At 37.5% G+C, this 16,135-nt stretch overlaps 1 protein-coding gene and 1 long non-coding RNA gene across 4 annotated transcripts in view; one reads left to right on the top strand and one right to left on the bottom strand.

Moving 5' to 3' along the window:
- LOC119251701 (uncharacterized) overlaps window positions 1–16,135 on the bottom strand; it is a 310,608-nt gene that overhangs the window by 165,036 nt on the left and 129,437 nt on the right. The window lies entirely within an intron of this gene.
- CAV2 (caveolin 2) lies at window positions 1,867–9,598 on the top strand. Of its 2 annotated transcripts, XM_037512037.2 has the most exons (3): window positions 1,867–2,085; window positions 2,407–2,594; window positions 7,261–9,598. In XM_037512037.2, exons 1-3 carry the CDS (start codon window positions 1,936–1,938, stop codon window positions 7,409–7,411), a joined length of 489 nt encoding a protein of 162 aa, XP_037367934.1. In that variant the 5' UTR covers window positions 1,867–1,935; the 3' UTR covers window positions 7,412–9,598. The 2 variants fall into 2 exon arrangements, with proteins under 2 accessions (XP_037367934.1, XP_037367942.1); XM_037512045.2 differs by lacking the exon at window positions 2,407–2,594.

Below are 16,135 nucleotides of genomic sequence, written 5' to 3' on the forward strand. Positions count from 1 at the left end.
ATGGAGTATAGAAAAAGGCAATCAGCCGAGTGTCTAAGTCATTGCTTTGGAATTTATTGAGCATTAAAATTGAGAAAGAAAATAAGAAAAAAGGGAATGGAAAGAAGAGAATGAGCAAGCAGAATCACCTTAAGGGGAAGGGTGTCATAGGAGGGAATGACAGTCAACCATAAAACACAACTATTTAACATTACCCTCAATGCAATAGCAATAGGTAAACATTTAATTTAATTATTTAAAATATTGAGTTTTGGCTCCAAGATATTCTTCCAAGTGTACTCCAGCTCTTTTTCTGTAATTTTTTAAAATTTTTTTGAAGATTTATTTATTTATTTATACAAGCGCTGGGTACAGTCAGAAGCACGGGAAGGTGAGAGAATTCACCAGAGCCAGAGCGGAGAGTAGAACAGGCAGAGTGACGAAGTACACTGCTCAGGGGAGCAGTGGGCAGCAGGAGAAGTCTGCCCGCCATGTGGGACCCTTGCCTGCGGCCAGGGAATGAACTGGCGCTGCAGAGGCTGTGGAAAGCTTTGCAGCCCAGAGCTCAACCACTGCGCCACCAGGGGAGGCCCTCTTTTTCTGTAATTTTTTGTTTCCAAAATGTCTTTTCAAAAAAGGCAGTTTTTCAAATCCAATTCACACAACGGGATTTGATATATGAAAGTTTCAAATACACTTTATGCAGCAATTCATACTGCATATCTACTTGTGTCTCAGGCTCTGAACAAGCTGCGGACAACCCTAAGTCTGAGACCCATTAATGTGCTTTTGGCATACTTTCACTAAGTCCTTTTCCTCCCCAAACACACAGACTTTAAACCTCTTATGACTATGCAAACCCCACCCTTCTGAAAGCTTTTGAGTAGTCAACAGGCTGGTTCATCTATTGCACTGTGACTCTATGCTACAGGGTTGTTTATTAGATTCCTAGAAACAGCCACAGATGTGATTGCAATTTAGAGATATCTGATATCGTTCAACAGGGTCTGACTCAAAGGGGAAAATCAGGCCTCTAGGGACAAGGGAGTCACCTTCCCAAAGCCATATCTTCACCATGCCTCCAACGGACTCACATAGTCTGTAGACACTAGAATGGCTGAAAAACTGATGTGCCTGCCTGATTCCCTAGCACTTGAGGGGTCACCTGGCAATTAGGTGTGTTGGATCTGTTTAGCTCCCAGTGCACCAGCAACAATACTGACTGAAAGACTGCCGTCTGTTAGGGGCCATGTAAGACATTTACATGAATTAACTTATTTAATTCTCACGCAACTCCTCTGTGAGGCAGATACCATTGTTCCCATTTTACAATGAGACATGTAAGATTCTGAGCGGTTGAGTACTGTGGTCCAACACATACTATAGACCATAGTCAGGAGTTGAAGGCAGCTCTTTTGATTCTGTAGAAGAGTATAATCCGAGTAGATCCACCACAGTGCTTCCCTCCAGTAAATCCATCATCCCTGGACATCCTGCCATTACTTAAGCATTGAAAGTTCTGGGCATCTGGGAATGTGACCCAGGAGGCCCTCCGGTCCCTTTGGGAGAAAATGCCGGTTCTCCTTTCAAAGGCACGCTTCGCCTGCTTCTGCAGTGCCTGGTTCTGCCAGTTTAAGAGGCCTGACCCAGATCCCGGCCCAGGGGCTGGTGATGACCCGGCCAGGGAGGGGCGTTGAGACGTGCCGAGCAGGAGCCAGCTCCCTAGCGGCGTCCGGGCCGCGCAGAGCGGCTGGGGACGAGCGCGGGGCGGGGCTCGGGTCGGGCCGGGGCCCGGAACAGGAGCCGGCAGCGGGAAGCGGCCGCCGCCCGGGCCGTGCGGGGCGGGCGAGGCGAACCGAGGCGGGGCGGGGCCGGGCGCGACGCGAGGAGAGGCCGAGCGAGCCGGGAGCCGCTCCGCGCCAGCCTGGCTGCAGCCGCCGCTCCCCGAGCGCAGCTATGGGGCTGGAGACCGAGAAGGCGGACGTCCAGCTCTTCATGGACGATGACTCCTACAGCCGGCACAGCGGCGTGGATTACGCCGACCCAGAGAAGTTTGTGGACTTGGGCCCGGATCGTGATCCCCACAGGCTCAACTCACATCTCAAGGTGAAGTCCCGCGCGGGTGGTGGCCTGACCTGAAAACTGGTCCGAGCCTTTTCCATGGGCTGGGAGCGAGGGTGCCCCATCTATGCCTGCCCCCCCACCCCAAACTTCATCCTCACCATTGGGTCAGCTCCACAGGGTCCAGGAGCTGGACCACCCTCCGCGGAGCCTCCTTCCTAGCTAGAAATTCTTAGCCAAATTTCTGTGCGTCCACCGTGACCCTAAGAGAAGGTGGTACATACCAATCTTTTCTTCTTGGTGACCCTGTCCCTGTAGTTCCTGATTGTTCTCGTGGCTGGGGATCCCGGAATCTTGTCTCCGCAGGTGGGCTTCGAGGACATGATTGCAGAGCCTGTGACAACTCACTCTTTTGACAAAGTGTGGATCTGCAGCCATGCCCTATTTGAAATCAGCAAATACGTGATGTACAAGTTCCTGACTGTGTTCCTGGCTATCCCCCTGGCCTTTGCTGCAGGAATTCTCTTTGCCACTCTCAGCTGTCTGCACATCTGGTGAGAAGGGGCACATGGGGTGGACTGGATTTTTGAAAATGTGAGAATGTTCTCTGCCACCTGTCCCTTGCCATCCCCTACTGCCAGGCCAACTTTTAGGGGGCAGGTGGAAGAATATACATCAGCTCCTCACAAAGTAGTGAGAATGAGGATCCTTGAAAGGCAGTGTCCTTTGTTTAGAATCATGGATGGGGTTAGGGGTTTAAGCAGTAGAAGGATATTCCTCTGCCCTAAAGTGTGTGATTTCCCTTCTGATGCTAAGGCCCAGTTGACTGTGGAGGTGGAGAACTGGAGCCCATGCTTCCCGCCGCAGGCTGCTGGCTCATAGAGTCCTGTTATGACTTGTGCCTGTGGTTCTGGGCAAGGCTCTTATTTCTTTCATCACCTTTTATTCAGTCCCCGCCTGTGCTTGGGGTAATACAAAAATGATCTCTGAGCAGAATGCCAGTGACAATATAATTGGACAGGGATGTCAAACCTGATTAAGCAGTTCTGGAGAGGGGCTGCTCCAGTCCTTCCACTGGCAAATGACAAGGGTGGGGCCAGAGGAGATGCCAGCATGTGCAATTAAGGTAAGGGGCCCCCAGCACAAATAATGAAAACTCAAGCGGCAGGATAAATGAAATGACAAGGTCTCCAAATACTCTTTCACCTGTAAGACATGAATGGAGGTGGCATCTAGTTAAAAGGAATAAATACAGAAACCTTCTGGACATTGATAGGATGTAATGAGTAATTTTATCCACACTCAAAATGTATCCTAACACTTTGGAGAACATGTTAAGCATTTCATCTATAAAGGAAAATGTCATATTTTACCAAGAAGTGTTGTTGTTTTAAAAGATATCCACCTTATTCTAAAAGGACATTCAGATCATCCCCGTTATTCCAACACCTGAGGGTAGCCCTAGTGAAATCTATAACCCCAGATGTCTCTATGTCTTTCTTAATCACTCCATATGGTATTGCCACACCTAGCACATGCTGTGTTCATTTTAGAAGTTAGGAAATTTTTTTCCATTTCCCTTCACCATGCAAATCAGTTGTTTTTAGTAAGTTAGCTAGTTTCAACGAAGAGAATGTATTGAGTACCTACTTTGTTCTGGGCAATGAGCCCAGGATAAATAAAATATAGCATCTGCCTTCATCTTACTCAGTAGCAGGGCATCTAGTTTGTACAGAAGTGGAAGCTGAAGAAAATTTATTTAAGCCTATTGAGGATGGTTGCACAGGAAAGGTTTTATAGAAAGGATTCTAATAAAAAATGATTTTTTTAATTAACCAAATAAGTAAAAGATAAACAACACTAATTTAGTTTGCTCACAAAAGACTGTAAACAACTGAAAGTGCTGAAAGACTGCCAGAGAAATGAAAATCTTGAACTTTATATATGAGCAGGTTCACAAAGGTCAGAGGTACAGTTAACTCATATTTTGACATTAGCACATGAACTTTTTAAAAGATACCCAAGTCAGTGCTTAAAATGGTCGCTTCTCAATGAAATAAAAACTTTCATATCAGCTTTCTCGTTTTCAAAAATATGAAAAACTGAGTGACTACATAGCGTATTGTGAAATGTTAGAAACACTGGGTGCCTTTATTATAGTTGACAAAATGAAGTTTTCCTACAGCTCTTGTGGAAGAATTGAAAGCAAAATGTTCTCATTTACTATATGGTGTAAAGATATAAGTAAAATTACACTTAACCAAATAATGCTTCTATCCACCTGGTTCTCGTGAGAGTGGGAGGTGTTTTTTGTGTAGAGCTTCCAATGGTGAATCATCAAACCACTTCTTTCTCAGCCACATAAAATGTATTATTTCACTTCAGCTTGTTTTTCAAATTACATTCATGTGGAGCATTAATATTTAACTGTCATACATTTGTCATCAGGCAGTTGTGATTGCAAGAAGAGTAGCTTCAAGCAAAAAAAAATGCTTAAAAGTTAGTATACCTTAATAAAATAGATTATCATTAACACATTATATTCCCATAACCAGTTTAAGACTGTGTCAAAGAAACTGTAAATTACAGCAAACCCATTTGAGTTAAGCTTTTTGTTTGCTTTTTATTATTATTCCTTTCTCACTTCCTTCCTTTTTTTTGGCAGAAGGTGGAACTGTTTATTGTTTTACCAAAAGATTGGTAATAAAAAACTATGAAAATATGTACTATTAGATCTTGCAAACACAGCACATAATCACAACAGATCTAATTTTAGATTCTTTAAACAAATAAATAACAACAACAACAAAATCACCCAGGATTCAGAAGTACAGGTCCTTAGGAACTAGTGAATTGGTTGATTACATACTCTGATCAGAATGAGATGATGATTCTGGCAATTGCAGGTTATTGGTCATAAGTGGATCATACCATAGAAATTGTAAGAAGCAGGGCCTCCCTGGTGGCGCAAGGGGTTAAGCACCGCACCATGAAGCAATCCACAGCCTCTGCAGCACGAGTTCGATCCCCAGCCGACCAGGGAGAAACCCACATGGCGAGGCAGACCTCTCCTGTCTCACCCGCTGCTCCCCTCAGCAGTGTATTTCAGTCAGTTTGCCTGTTCTGTTCCCTGCTCTGTCTCTGGTATATCCTCTCATCCCCCGCATCTCTGGCCTGTGCTCCAGCTCTTATATGCATAAATAAAATACATCTTTAAAAAAAAAATTTTTTAAATAAAAGAAATTATAAGAGGTATTAAGAGCTCCCTTACCCCTTGTATTTGCTCAGATGCAGCAAATTGATGGTCCAACAAATGAAAATGCAGTGGAAGCTGTCTGTCTCATTTTTCAGAAGATGTATTAATACAGCAAAAAGCTATGACAGTGCAATCTGCATGACACTATAGTTAATACAAAACTAAATAAAAAGTCTCTATCTTAAGGACTTTATTATCCAGTGGAGGAATATATAATCTCATAAATCATAAGATTTATTTAAAAAAACATTTAAAATAAAAAGCAGTTAGTTGGCCACATTGAACCTCAACCAAGTTTTGGGTCATTCCAAATTGCCTGAATTTTCAAAAGGAAAACTATTTGAATGCTGAGAACACAATTTGTTTAATAAAAGAGGATCATTGGATTCTCTGGTCCAAAGTGAGAAGATAAGTAATATAAAATTAAAGAATTCTATGAACTGAAGTCCTCAAATGTGGACAACCCTACTTGGTAAAACTAGAAAATCTGCTTTTGTCCTGTGTTTAGTTCCCTTTTAAGATATAGGGATCTAAGAGATTGTGGGGATAGAAAACATTTAGGCTAATGAAGAGTAAAAAGTACATTATATTCTGGGTGAAGTAGATTGGTTAGGAAGCTTTCTAATCTGAACTTCAGTCTTGTGGTGCATCGATTTGAATTAGTTATAATTGTCTTCATTATGTATTCTGACTTCAGATTACTTATGTTTACTGTTTATTATAAAGACAGCATGTGGATATTTCAAGGGTACATAATAAGTATTAATCCTGATAGTCAATCCTGTTCTTACTTTAATTTGTTGTGATATGCCCAAGGCCACATCAAAGCAGAAACTTAATAGGATAAGAAATCAAAATTTCAGATTTCTTTTCAAATGTTTAACTCTGAAACACCTAGTAATTAATTTTCTTAAAAGTTGCTTTAACTCTTAAGCACTTGGAAGAAAACACAAGATAAATACAATCTGTGTAGACAGTCAATAGAAATAATTCAGTACTCTAAAAATATCTCAATCATCAAACAACTGCTTATCTTCCTGCATTTTGGGCTAAGTACTGCAGACCTTTATTTAAGTCACATTTTAATGGCAAACCAAAATTATCAACCTTACTTCCTTGTATGCCCCCAGTTAATAATAAAAATTCCATTGAGACAATGAGTGATGCCTGAGAATTCCCAAATACTATTGAGTTTTAAGAGCACTGCTACAATAGAGAGCATTATTCAGAGGCTTAAACAGAAAATTTATGAGCCTGGGCAATAAGAAAATATAGTCACGTTAAGAAAAGATACAGAAAAACTAACTTCAGGATAGTCTAATTGTTCTTGTCTAACAGTTCTAACGTAATTGTAGGCTTTTTAAACTATACTACACAGCCCTTTTCAGTGTGTGTAATTACTATGAAAAATTAATAATATAAAGTAGAACAGAATGCCAAATTCACTTTAGCTCAAACATTTGCTAAGGGTCAGGTATATCCTCATTGAAGCTTATATTCTACTAGAAATAACAAAAATATAAGTATCTGTTTATGATATGGTTTGGTAAATTTGAGATTAAGGAGATGTTTCAGTACTTTAGGAACACAAGAAGTATACCCAGTCTAGTCCAAGGAGAAGGGAAGTGGAATGAGACAACAGGAAAAGTTATCAGGAAGTAGAGCATTAATATTTAAGGGCAGACATCAAATAAACTTATTCTTTTATATGTTTTTGTTTCACTGTCTCAGATAAATTGCCACCAACAGAGAGACTATTTGTGTTTACCGTTTACATGCCTGTTAATTTTTTTAACCAACATATCTTCTGTGCATCTTATCACTGTGTGGGTCACATTTATTTCAAATGTTCAACAAAGTTTAGGTGAATTAGATCACTATTACATCTTTTCATGAATGAGCAATAGTTAGTGGCCTTATTTGATGATGCCAATAATCTTTACACGTCTCTTCCTCCATTCCAGGATTGTAATGCCTTTTGTAAAGACCTGCCTAATGATCCTGCCTTCAGTACAGACAATATGGAAGAGTGTGACAGATGTTGTCATTGCCCCATTGTGTACAAGCGTGGGACGCAGCTTCTCTTCTGTCAGCCTGCAACTGAGCCACGACTGACCACTTGGACCTCAAGTCTACAGATTTGGATACTGTAATACTTTTGTGTTATTACATAAAAGCACTACTGATCTGTTCATTCCCCAACTGTTCTAATAAAGAAAACTATTAAGATGGGCAACCACCTTTAGAAATGTTTATTGGGAGATCTTTTCAAATAATGCTTTTCTAATAATAACCAAGGATTTTATACTTAACATTATAACCAGAATTACACAGTAGGTTGGCAACACTTCATTTTAAAGGCAGTTTTTGTTTTATTACAAAAGTTAATATTTTGTAATGATCAAGGATATTTTCCTCAAACAGTACAATAGTTTTTTGCACAATTGTTCAAAAAGTATGAGACTTATTGTTTTACTCTGAAAGTAATACTTTTAAATTAACTTTGCAAATAAAGACATAGGAATACGAGAGACATGAAGTGCAAAGATCCTAGAAATTGTACTACCAAAAGTATCAGTGGTGATAAGGACTTATCAAATATTATAAAACAAATAAATGTGAAACTAGAGTCTGAAAAAATGTGTTCCTTTAAATAAGGCATTGTTAACCTACAGGTCTATTTAACAAGATGTTTCATTTTACTGTATATTTTGTATTTAATGTAAATGTTGCTCTAATCGATTGCTTTAAAGCACTTTTATTATATTTGTTATCTTGTTGAACTAATATAATGAGTAAATGTATCTCTCTCAAGGAATTTCATTGGTATGATTGCACTGTCTTGATTTAGTAAGCATTCCTCTCTGGGAATACAATGTAAAAAAATGATACGCAAGGATTATTTTCTAACTTTTCCAAGCAATATCCTGAAATGTTTTTGATCTTACATTTAAGATAAGATAGCTGTGATCTTTACATAATACAAATCTAACTGGTATTTTGTCTAGGAAATGCTTTCTCTCTTATTGTTAGAAATTACACCTGTATTTTGCATTCCTATTCATGTTTCACTCTACCTTAAAGTAATACTGGTGCTATTTAATAACATTTTACAATAGGCTATTCCTAACACTTTACTACAATTCCAATTACAATGATTCATAAAGAGAGATGTATGAGGTTGTCAACTTGTTGGGTCCATGCTACTGAAATATATACATAAATTAAAAATTAATAGCTACAAATGTACAAGATGTTTTCTAATGTGGGATTTGTTATACAATATAAAATTGTTCTTACCATTTTTGAAGGTCAGTCTTATTTCAGTGTTTTATCACTGTTTTTTAAAAATAATTCATTATTCCAAAATGAGAGGCATGTATAAAAGATGCCTATGATGTCAGTGTTTACTATAATTTACATATCTTGTAAAATTGTGTAAGTGTTCAATAGAACTACTATCAGAACCTGAATTAACATTCCTTTGAATGCCTTCACAGAAGAAAAATTCTCATTTAATAAAGGTTAATTTTATTATTTGAAATTGATAGGACTGGTGAATATAAAGGATGATTGAACTGGAATACTATTGGGGACCAAAGCAAATGAATGCTTAAATTTTGAAATATATCCTTTTGAAGGTAGCTAGAAAAGAGACTTTTCAAAACTGCCTTAGGCCATTGTAGCAATCCTAGAAAAAACTTTCATGACCATTATCTTAAAGCATTACCACACAATTGTATAGATTTCACTATGTTAGTTAAAAAGGTCTACCAGTCTCATGACTTTATAATTATATTTTATATTTAGTGCTTTATAAAAAAATTTTGTCTTATTGACTGATAAAAAATCAACTAATAAAATATTTAAATAAATCATAAACTTCTAACTTTTGAATAGTCATTGGCAAGTTTTGATGGCAAAATATATAGACATAATCATATTACAAACCTATTAACTTTTAATAAGTGATACATATACTTTACCTATTTCTGAATAGCATTGATTACTTTCAAAATGAATTTTTATTGAGTTTTGTCATTAACTGAAATTTTGTACCATGCTGATCTGGGTTTCATGTGCAAACATGTTAGTTCTTTTATTTGGGGATGTGAAAGGGGTAGATGATGAGGAGACTTTCTCAATATCCATAATAAACCTGAAAACTCATAAAATGTTTCTATTGCTTTTATTACATTCGATATTGAACTGGTAAATAAGAAGCCATTTCAAATCTTTACAAGCTATTTTATTCACAAACCTTCTACACTTCATCTTTTTCATGCAATAAATCTTGTTAATCCTAAATAAACTGATATTTCTGTTTTCAATTTTTTAAATAAGAAATTCAAACAATATAAATCACATGTACTTGGATTCCAACATGTGAAGCCAAACCAAAGACCAAGATTATTTTTGGAAAGTGAATAGGTAAAGAACAGTTGCTGATATTGGCATAGATTTTCTTGTTGTCAGTTAATCTGGAAAAATGATCAACCTCTAATAATAAATCAGTTGTTCAGCTTTAATAAATTGCTCGTTATAGTTTTGAAGAACTGAAAAAGTTCCTCTTTTCAGTAGTCACATGCCCATTAATTTATTTAGATGTCTTTCTTGGAAAACTGTTGGCATGTAATGAAATGAGCATTGCATCTGGATTCTAGTCTCAGTGCTTCCATTACTGAGATAAATCAACTGATTCAAATGATTTTATCCCTGGGTCTCAATTTTCTTATATTTAATGAAAGGATTAGACTAAAAGATTTCTCATAAGCTTCCCACATCACTCTTTTCTGTGATTTCAGTAGGATGAAGAATTAGTTATGTATATGCAAATCAATCTAGCTGTTTAGTTCAAGAATTTTTAAAAATTGTTTTCTATCAGTTAGAGGACAGATGTGCTATAATTACAAAAATTAATAAATTTATTTTTCATACTTTAGTTGATCCTGACACTGTGCATGTGGTTTTGATTCTGTATGATGCAGATTCCTAGATTTTTAAACAATTCCAAGTCTTTCTTACTTTGACATTTTCTCCAATAATGATGTTACTCTATTTTTAAAATTAATTAAAATTAATTTTAATCAATGAGTTTTCAACCAAAATTGCTGTTATGGCACCATAATCAGATGCCACCATCTTTATGTTTTACCTAGTTATTTGCCATAGCCTCCTAATTGGTCTTAATCCCAGTCTTCAATATTTTCTTTCCTAACTCATCTTCCCCTTCAATGAAAAAAAGTGATTACATGAAGACTCCCAGGCCAGTCCCCCTGCTTAAAACCATCAATCATATGTGACTGCCCTAAGAATAACATCCAAACTCTTTGAGCAATGTATTCAAAGTCCTCACCATCAACCCAAGGTCACCTTCAGTAACTCTCTTCTGTAGCCCTTATTAACATATCTCTGCTGCTCCTATCGCCTTGCTCTTTTGGGCCCTGTGCCAGCAACACTTATCCCCTCAAGGCCTGTCTAACCCCTTCTATTCCCAAAAGTCCTCCACATGAAATGCCTCCTCTGCATCTTCACACAAAATGCTGTACAAACCCCTATTATCACTTACCACATGGTAAAGCTAACCATGTTAATTAACTTCACTAAATTGCTAGTTAGGTCTCTGAGAACCAAAACATGACCTCATCTTAGTTTCCTGAGATTCTGAAATGGTCCCCTGCATTTTGTAGAATCAATTTTGTATTTTTTATACTCAATCAATATTTTCTGAATGAATGACTACAGGAATAAATAATTCATGAAAACTTGGGACAATAACAGCAGTGGAGTGGGAATCACTTTACAATTTTCATTGGCAAAAGAGGGGCTTGAAATGCACTGATTTTAATAAAAAATTTTCCTTCTCACCATTTTCTCATTCATGAATCATTAAGTTGGAAAAGCTAAAATCTATGGAAAGTATATAAGGCACACTTACTCCTTTGGGGTAATGTTTGTCTGTACTCTCAGCTCTCTTATCTGAAACTTATTTTCACATCTTCAAGGGTTAGGAAATACCTGTACTTAGAAACTCATTTGGAAATAAATGTTCTAGTATTTAGAAAATGGCTATTTCTTTTACTATTCTGTGCCCCACTTTGAAATTTATAATTCTAAAAGATTGTTTTTTATAGAGTTTTACATTTTAGAAAACACAGTCCCAAAACATTGCCTTATTTAAATCCCAGTACAAATTAAATAGCATAGTAGAGAAATTATACAAATGGTTGCTTCTTTAGCTAGCAACTTTGTCATTTTAGAATGTTTATGTAAGATAGCAAGAGCTTAAAGAATTTTTACAAAATTACACACTAATAAACTAAAAATCATAGCAGAGTTGCAATGAAAAATTAACATGATTAATTTAATTTATCATAAGGCAGGATTTTTGTATACTTCCTTCCTTCAAGGTATATATGTGTGTAAGAGGGCAAAGGGAGGAATTAAAAGTATTAGGGAGCAGACATAAGAATATATTAGATATTCAGGTTATATTTTTTAGAGATAAGAGTAATTTGGACTTCTATAATCTAATCATCCCAATTTCTCTATTCACCCCCAAAACAACTAAATAAGCAAAAAAGAAAGCATCCTGTTGTGTTTTTAAATCATATTTGTGCCCACTCCTTGGCTTCTTCCTCCCTACCATACCTGAAATACCACTGTTAGAACTTTATTTCTTGATGCTTAAGTAAAAAATACTTTTGGGTGGGGTAACATTTCAATATATCAGTAGTTATCTATTCAATGTGAATGGACCAATCTGAGAAGGGGATATTGAAAACAATGTAAGGGGCATGAGTTTGAGGGTCTTAAACTGAATCCCTCAAGGCTACCACACTGATTTAAAGACTGATAACCAAAGAGAAATTCAGTAGAAAAAATGAAAATCAGGAGGCTTACACACTGACACTATCTTTACTCTTCTCACTTGATTTTGGACGCCCCTGTCCCAAGCCCCTAGTGAAAGGATCATTGTAAATTGAACAAGGATAGAGGAAGTTGAAGTCAGCTTAAGACCTTTTATTCTCAGGTTTCCCTGGTGGCATAAGGGGGAAAATATATCACTATGAAGCAATCCACAGCCTCTTCAGCACAAGTTCGATCCCTGGGCCCACTAGGGAGCAACCCAAGTAGCAGACCTCTCCTGTCTCGCCTGCTGCTCCCCTCAGCAGTGTATTTCAGTCAGTCTGCCTGTTCTGTTTCCCACTCTGTCTCTGGTGAATCCTCTCAACCCTCCACCACTACCCCCTATACCTCTAGCCTGTACACCAGCTCTTATATGCATAAATAAATAATTTTTTTAAGAAAAGACCTTTTATTCTTTTAATGAATGAAAGGGGCTCTGGGAGGGGATATGAGAGCTCTGCTAGAGCCAATCATCTTAAAGACAACGCAAAAGAGCAAATGTTAATGTAAAAACTGAATTGCAACTTGTGATGTGTCTCTTTTCCTCCTTGCCTCTCTGTGCTGCTGACTTAACAATGGATCTGTGGCAAAAGAAAGAAGACTGTGCAGCAGTCAGAGAAATCAGAGAAACCATTTCAACAATTATCCAAAAATAGGACAGAGACACATATCCGCCTGCACTTAGACGTGTTAGGTCACTCAGCTTGGCTGCACGGCTGGAGAAATCGTTTTGCCTTTGTAGGAAAAGGTAGGGGTGGAGAGTGAAGAGAGAAAGGAAGAGAGATGACTCAGAGTGGGAAACAGCACGTAACTAAGGGCAAATATTTCTCCCAGATATAAAAGAATCAGGAAGAGAACAGAGCAACAGGATCTTAGGAGCATTCTTTTCTTTCTCTGCCTCAGAATAGCCTGTTATAGAGCACCTGCCAGTAACAAAAGGGTAGAGAAGGGCAATAAGCAGAACCTGCTTCTCCAACTGAATAGCGCACTGGTTCCAGCCAACTGCTGTCTCAGCTAACTGGGACAGTGAAACAAGGAGTCATTTGGAAATTTGCAGAGATAAACACACTATTTCCCAGTGAAGTCAATGGCAAGAATTAACATAGTTCTTTAATAAGGAGGAAACTGATTGAAATCTAGCATGTATTGTATCAGTGGGAAAATTTTGATCCCTGATACAAACAATAACATTAGCATTTGTTGAGCATATTTTACTTGCTAAGCATTTATTTAATCTGCACAATAACCCTATGATGTGTATTCTGTTATCATCCTCCATTTCTCCAGAAGAGACAACTGATGCTCTGCAATTGAGGAATTTTCTCAAGATCACACTTGGAGTCAGGATTTGAGGCAAGAGAATCTGACACCAGAGTCCAGGCTCTTAATCTAGAAATGATATGCTACTTCTAGGATGTGTACATGGCTGTTCTAATAACTTGTTTTCCCTTCTAGCCAAAACCTTTTTCATTCATGATTCAGTCTGAGCAAGCATTCCTGCTCTGACAAGCACATTTTCTCCTTTCTCCTATTGATAGAGTAGGTTACAAGTTCACAGCAGTGAGAGCTCCTAGCAAGCTGGTACCCCGTATCCTCTTCATTCTACCCATTCTAATCCCTGAGCCCGCCCCCAGTCCTATACCTTGCTTTCCTGGCACATCATTTCCTTCCCTTAATGATTTGTGCTCTAAGTCCTACACTCCAGTTTAGATGTGAAAAACATTTTCCAACTGCCATTATTCCCATCTTTTGTAAAATTCACTTTTTAACAAAAAGTTCCTTAATTTGTATTAAAAGCATAATGATTTCTCTTCAATACTGCACACCTGACACAGAATATTTTAATAATTATAGTAATACTTTCTATTTAGATTCAGCATGTATTTTTCATAATGTATTCAAACAAGGAGAAATTGTAAAAAAAAATTGTAAAATATTTCTCCTGGAAGAACCTTGGGAATGGTGAACATTAATCTATCTAGGACAGATTAGATAGAGATATGATAAACTAGGAATTTATTTTAAAATTTCTATGATTTTATGATTCTTAGAGTTGAAGAAATATTCTGAATTGGAAAGGAAAATTCCCTCAGCCTCAAAATCTGAAATGAACTCTGCCTAGTATGAGAGCAGGGGAGGACAGGTTTGGACTACTTTGGATCAGCTCCTCAGAACTGTTCTGTCTTCTTAAAAAGTTAAAAGGCTGGTGTTCCCACAACTCTTACCACTGGGCAATATACCCTTTGGGTGTGGCTATTAGGAGAGTTTAATATAGCTCCAACCCTTTCATAGCAAAAAAAAAAAAAAAAAAAAAATCATCTTGGCTGTGGCTCAGAATGTAATTCTTGATTTCACATTCCAAGAAGCCTTCAGTTTATAGAAATGGAAAGAACTGCCAGTTCCCTGCAAGCAACTTGGCCAACGTAGCTGGTAGGGTTCCCCCTTAAATGATGCTTCCTTCGATTTGCTTACAAATATTTCTTTAATAGTATGTTATTTCCTCTTGTAAAGTTGGGATTCCCTGTAAGTCATCAGGGCTGCAGTTCTGCTCCTCTTCTGTGATGCAAAGGCCCTTTCATGCAAGTATGGGGGGTAGGGGAGGGAGGAGGCAGCTCTCCATTCATACAGAAAATGGGAGGGGTATTTTCTGGCATATGTATTTGCTGGCATAACATCTGCCTATTAAAAGGCTTTCAGAAAATGTGCAATTTCAAGCTTCCAGTAGATCACTTATTCTCAAAGTTTAACATTCATGCAAATAACCTGGCAATCTTGTTAAAATGCAGATTTAGATTCAGTAAATCTGAATTCTGATTCTGATTTCTAGCAAGTTCCAAGGTAATGCTGATACTGTTCTGTCCCTAAATCACACTAAGAGGCAAAGGCCCTTTCATGCAAGTATGGGGGGAAGGGAGGAGGCAGATCTCCATTCACAGAGAAAATGGGAGGGGTATTTTCTGGCATATGTATTTGCTGGTAAATAGTTTGAGTGAGACATGGAAAGAGGTGAGATGAAACAGCTGCAGACAGAAAAGAGAAGATAAAAAGATCATTTGCTTAACCTTATGAAAAGAATTCGATGATCTGTCCCATAACTATTATCTCCCACACTTTCTTTAAAACACATTCATACCCCCTCCAAAAGTAAGCTGAGTTAATTGTAATCAAAGCTAGCGGGGCAGAATTAAATCCATCCTCTACTATGTACAAAAGCTAATTTTGCAATCACAAATTTTCTTTGAAATTAGTGAAAATAATCATATAGGAAAATAAAGTTCACTATAAAGACCAGACACTTTATGGAGTTCTATATGTTTTCTATCTACATATTCATGTATTTCATGATTAAGCAAAAGTGCCGTAGAGGGAGTAGTGTAGAGATAAATTTCTCCAGGTAAAAAACTCTCCTGGTAAATAGTTTATTTCCTAGGGAAAGGGTCAAAAGGAAAGAGAGTTTCCTTTGTTAAATAATGGAGCTCTGACTTAAAGCCAGCTGGGTTGGTTACAAAACAAAGAACTTTGAAGAGGACTCCTCCCAAATATTTACATTAATTTAAGGACAATATGAAGTTCTAGTCCACATAAATTTAAGGAGCTTAATTGTATAGTGCAGTAAGAAAGACATTCAATGAAATGGATAGATCTATGAAAATTAAAAGAATCTTGGGAAAAAATTGTAAGGGAATCTTAGATTCTTCAGGTTAGGAGGCTCTTGCAAATTTATTCTATTTGTTTTCATAAGAAAAATGTAAAGTGAACTGATGTAGTGAAAACCAAAGACCAGACATTATTCTACCGTCAATATTTTGGGTTAATTAGGGCAGAAGCCTTAACTACCAATGAAATGTAAATATCCACAGATGTTTTAAAATTATATATTTAGAATTTGAGTTTGAGAGTTTATTTAATTCAGAAATATCAGACAGATCT

This window comes from Talpa occidentalis, unplaced genomic scaffold, assembly GCF_014898055.3.
Source record: "Talpa occidentalis isolate TD23 unplaced genomic scaffold, MPIMG_talOcc4v2.1, whole genome shotgun sequence".
Lineage (NCBI taxonomy): Eukaryota > Metazoa > Chordata > Mammalia > Eulipotyphla > Talpidae > Talpa > Talpa occidentalis.

Bases quoted from the DNA above. Each gene is read 5' to 3' on its own strand.
- CAV2 (XM_037512037.2), top strand. From the start codon at position 1,936: ATGGGGCTGGAGACCGAGAAGGCGGACGTCCAGCTCTTCATGGACGAT. The intron at 2,086-2,406 runs GTGAAGTCCCGC...TTGTCTCCGCAG, and splicing joins GGCTCAACTCACATCTCAAG to GTGGGCTTCGAGGACATGAT. The intron at 2,595-7,260 runs GTGAGAAGGGGC...CCTCCATTCCAG, and splicing joins CTCAGCTGTCTGCACATCTG to GATTGTAATGCCTTTTGTAA.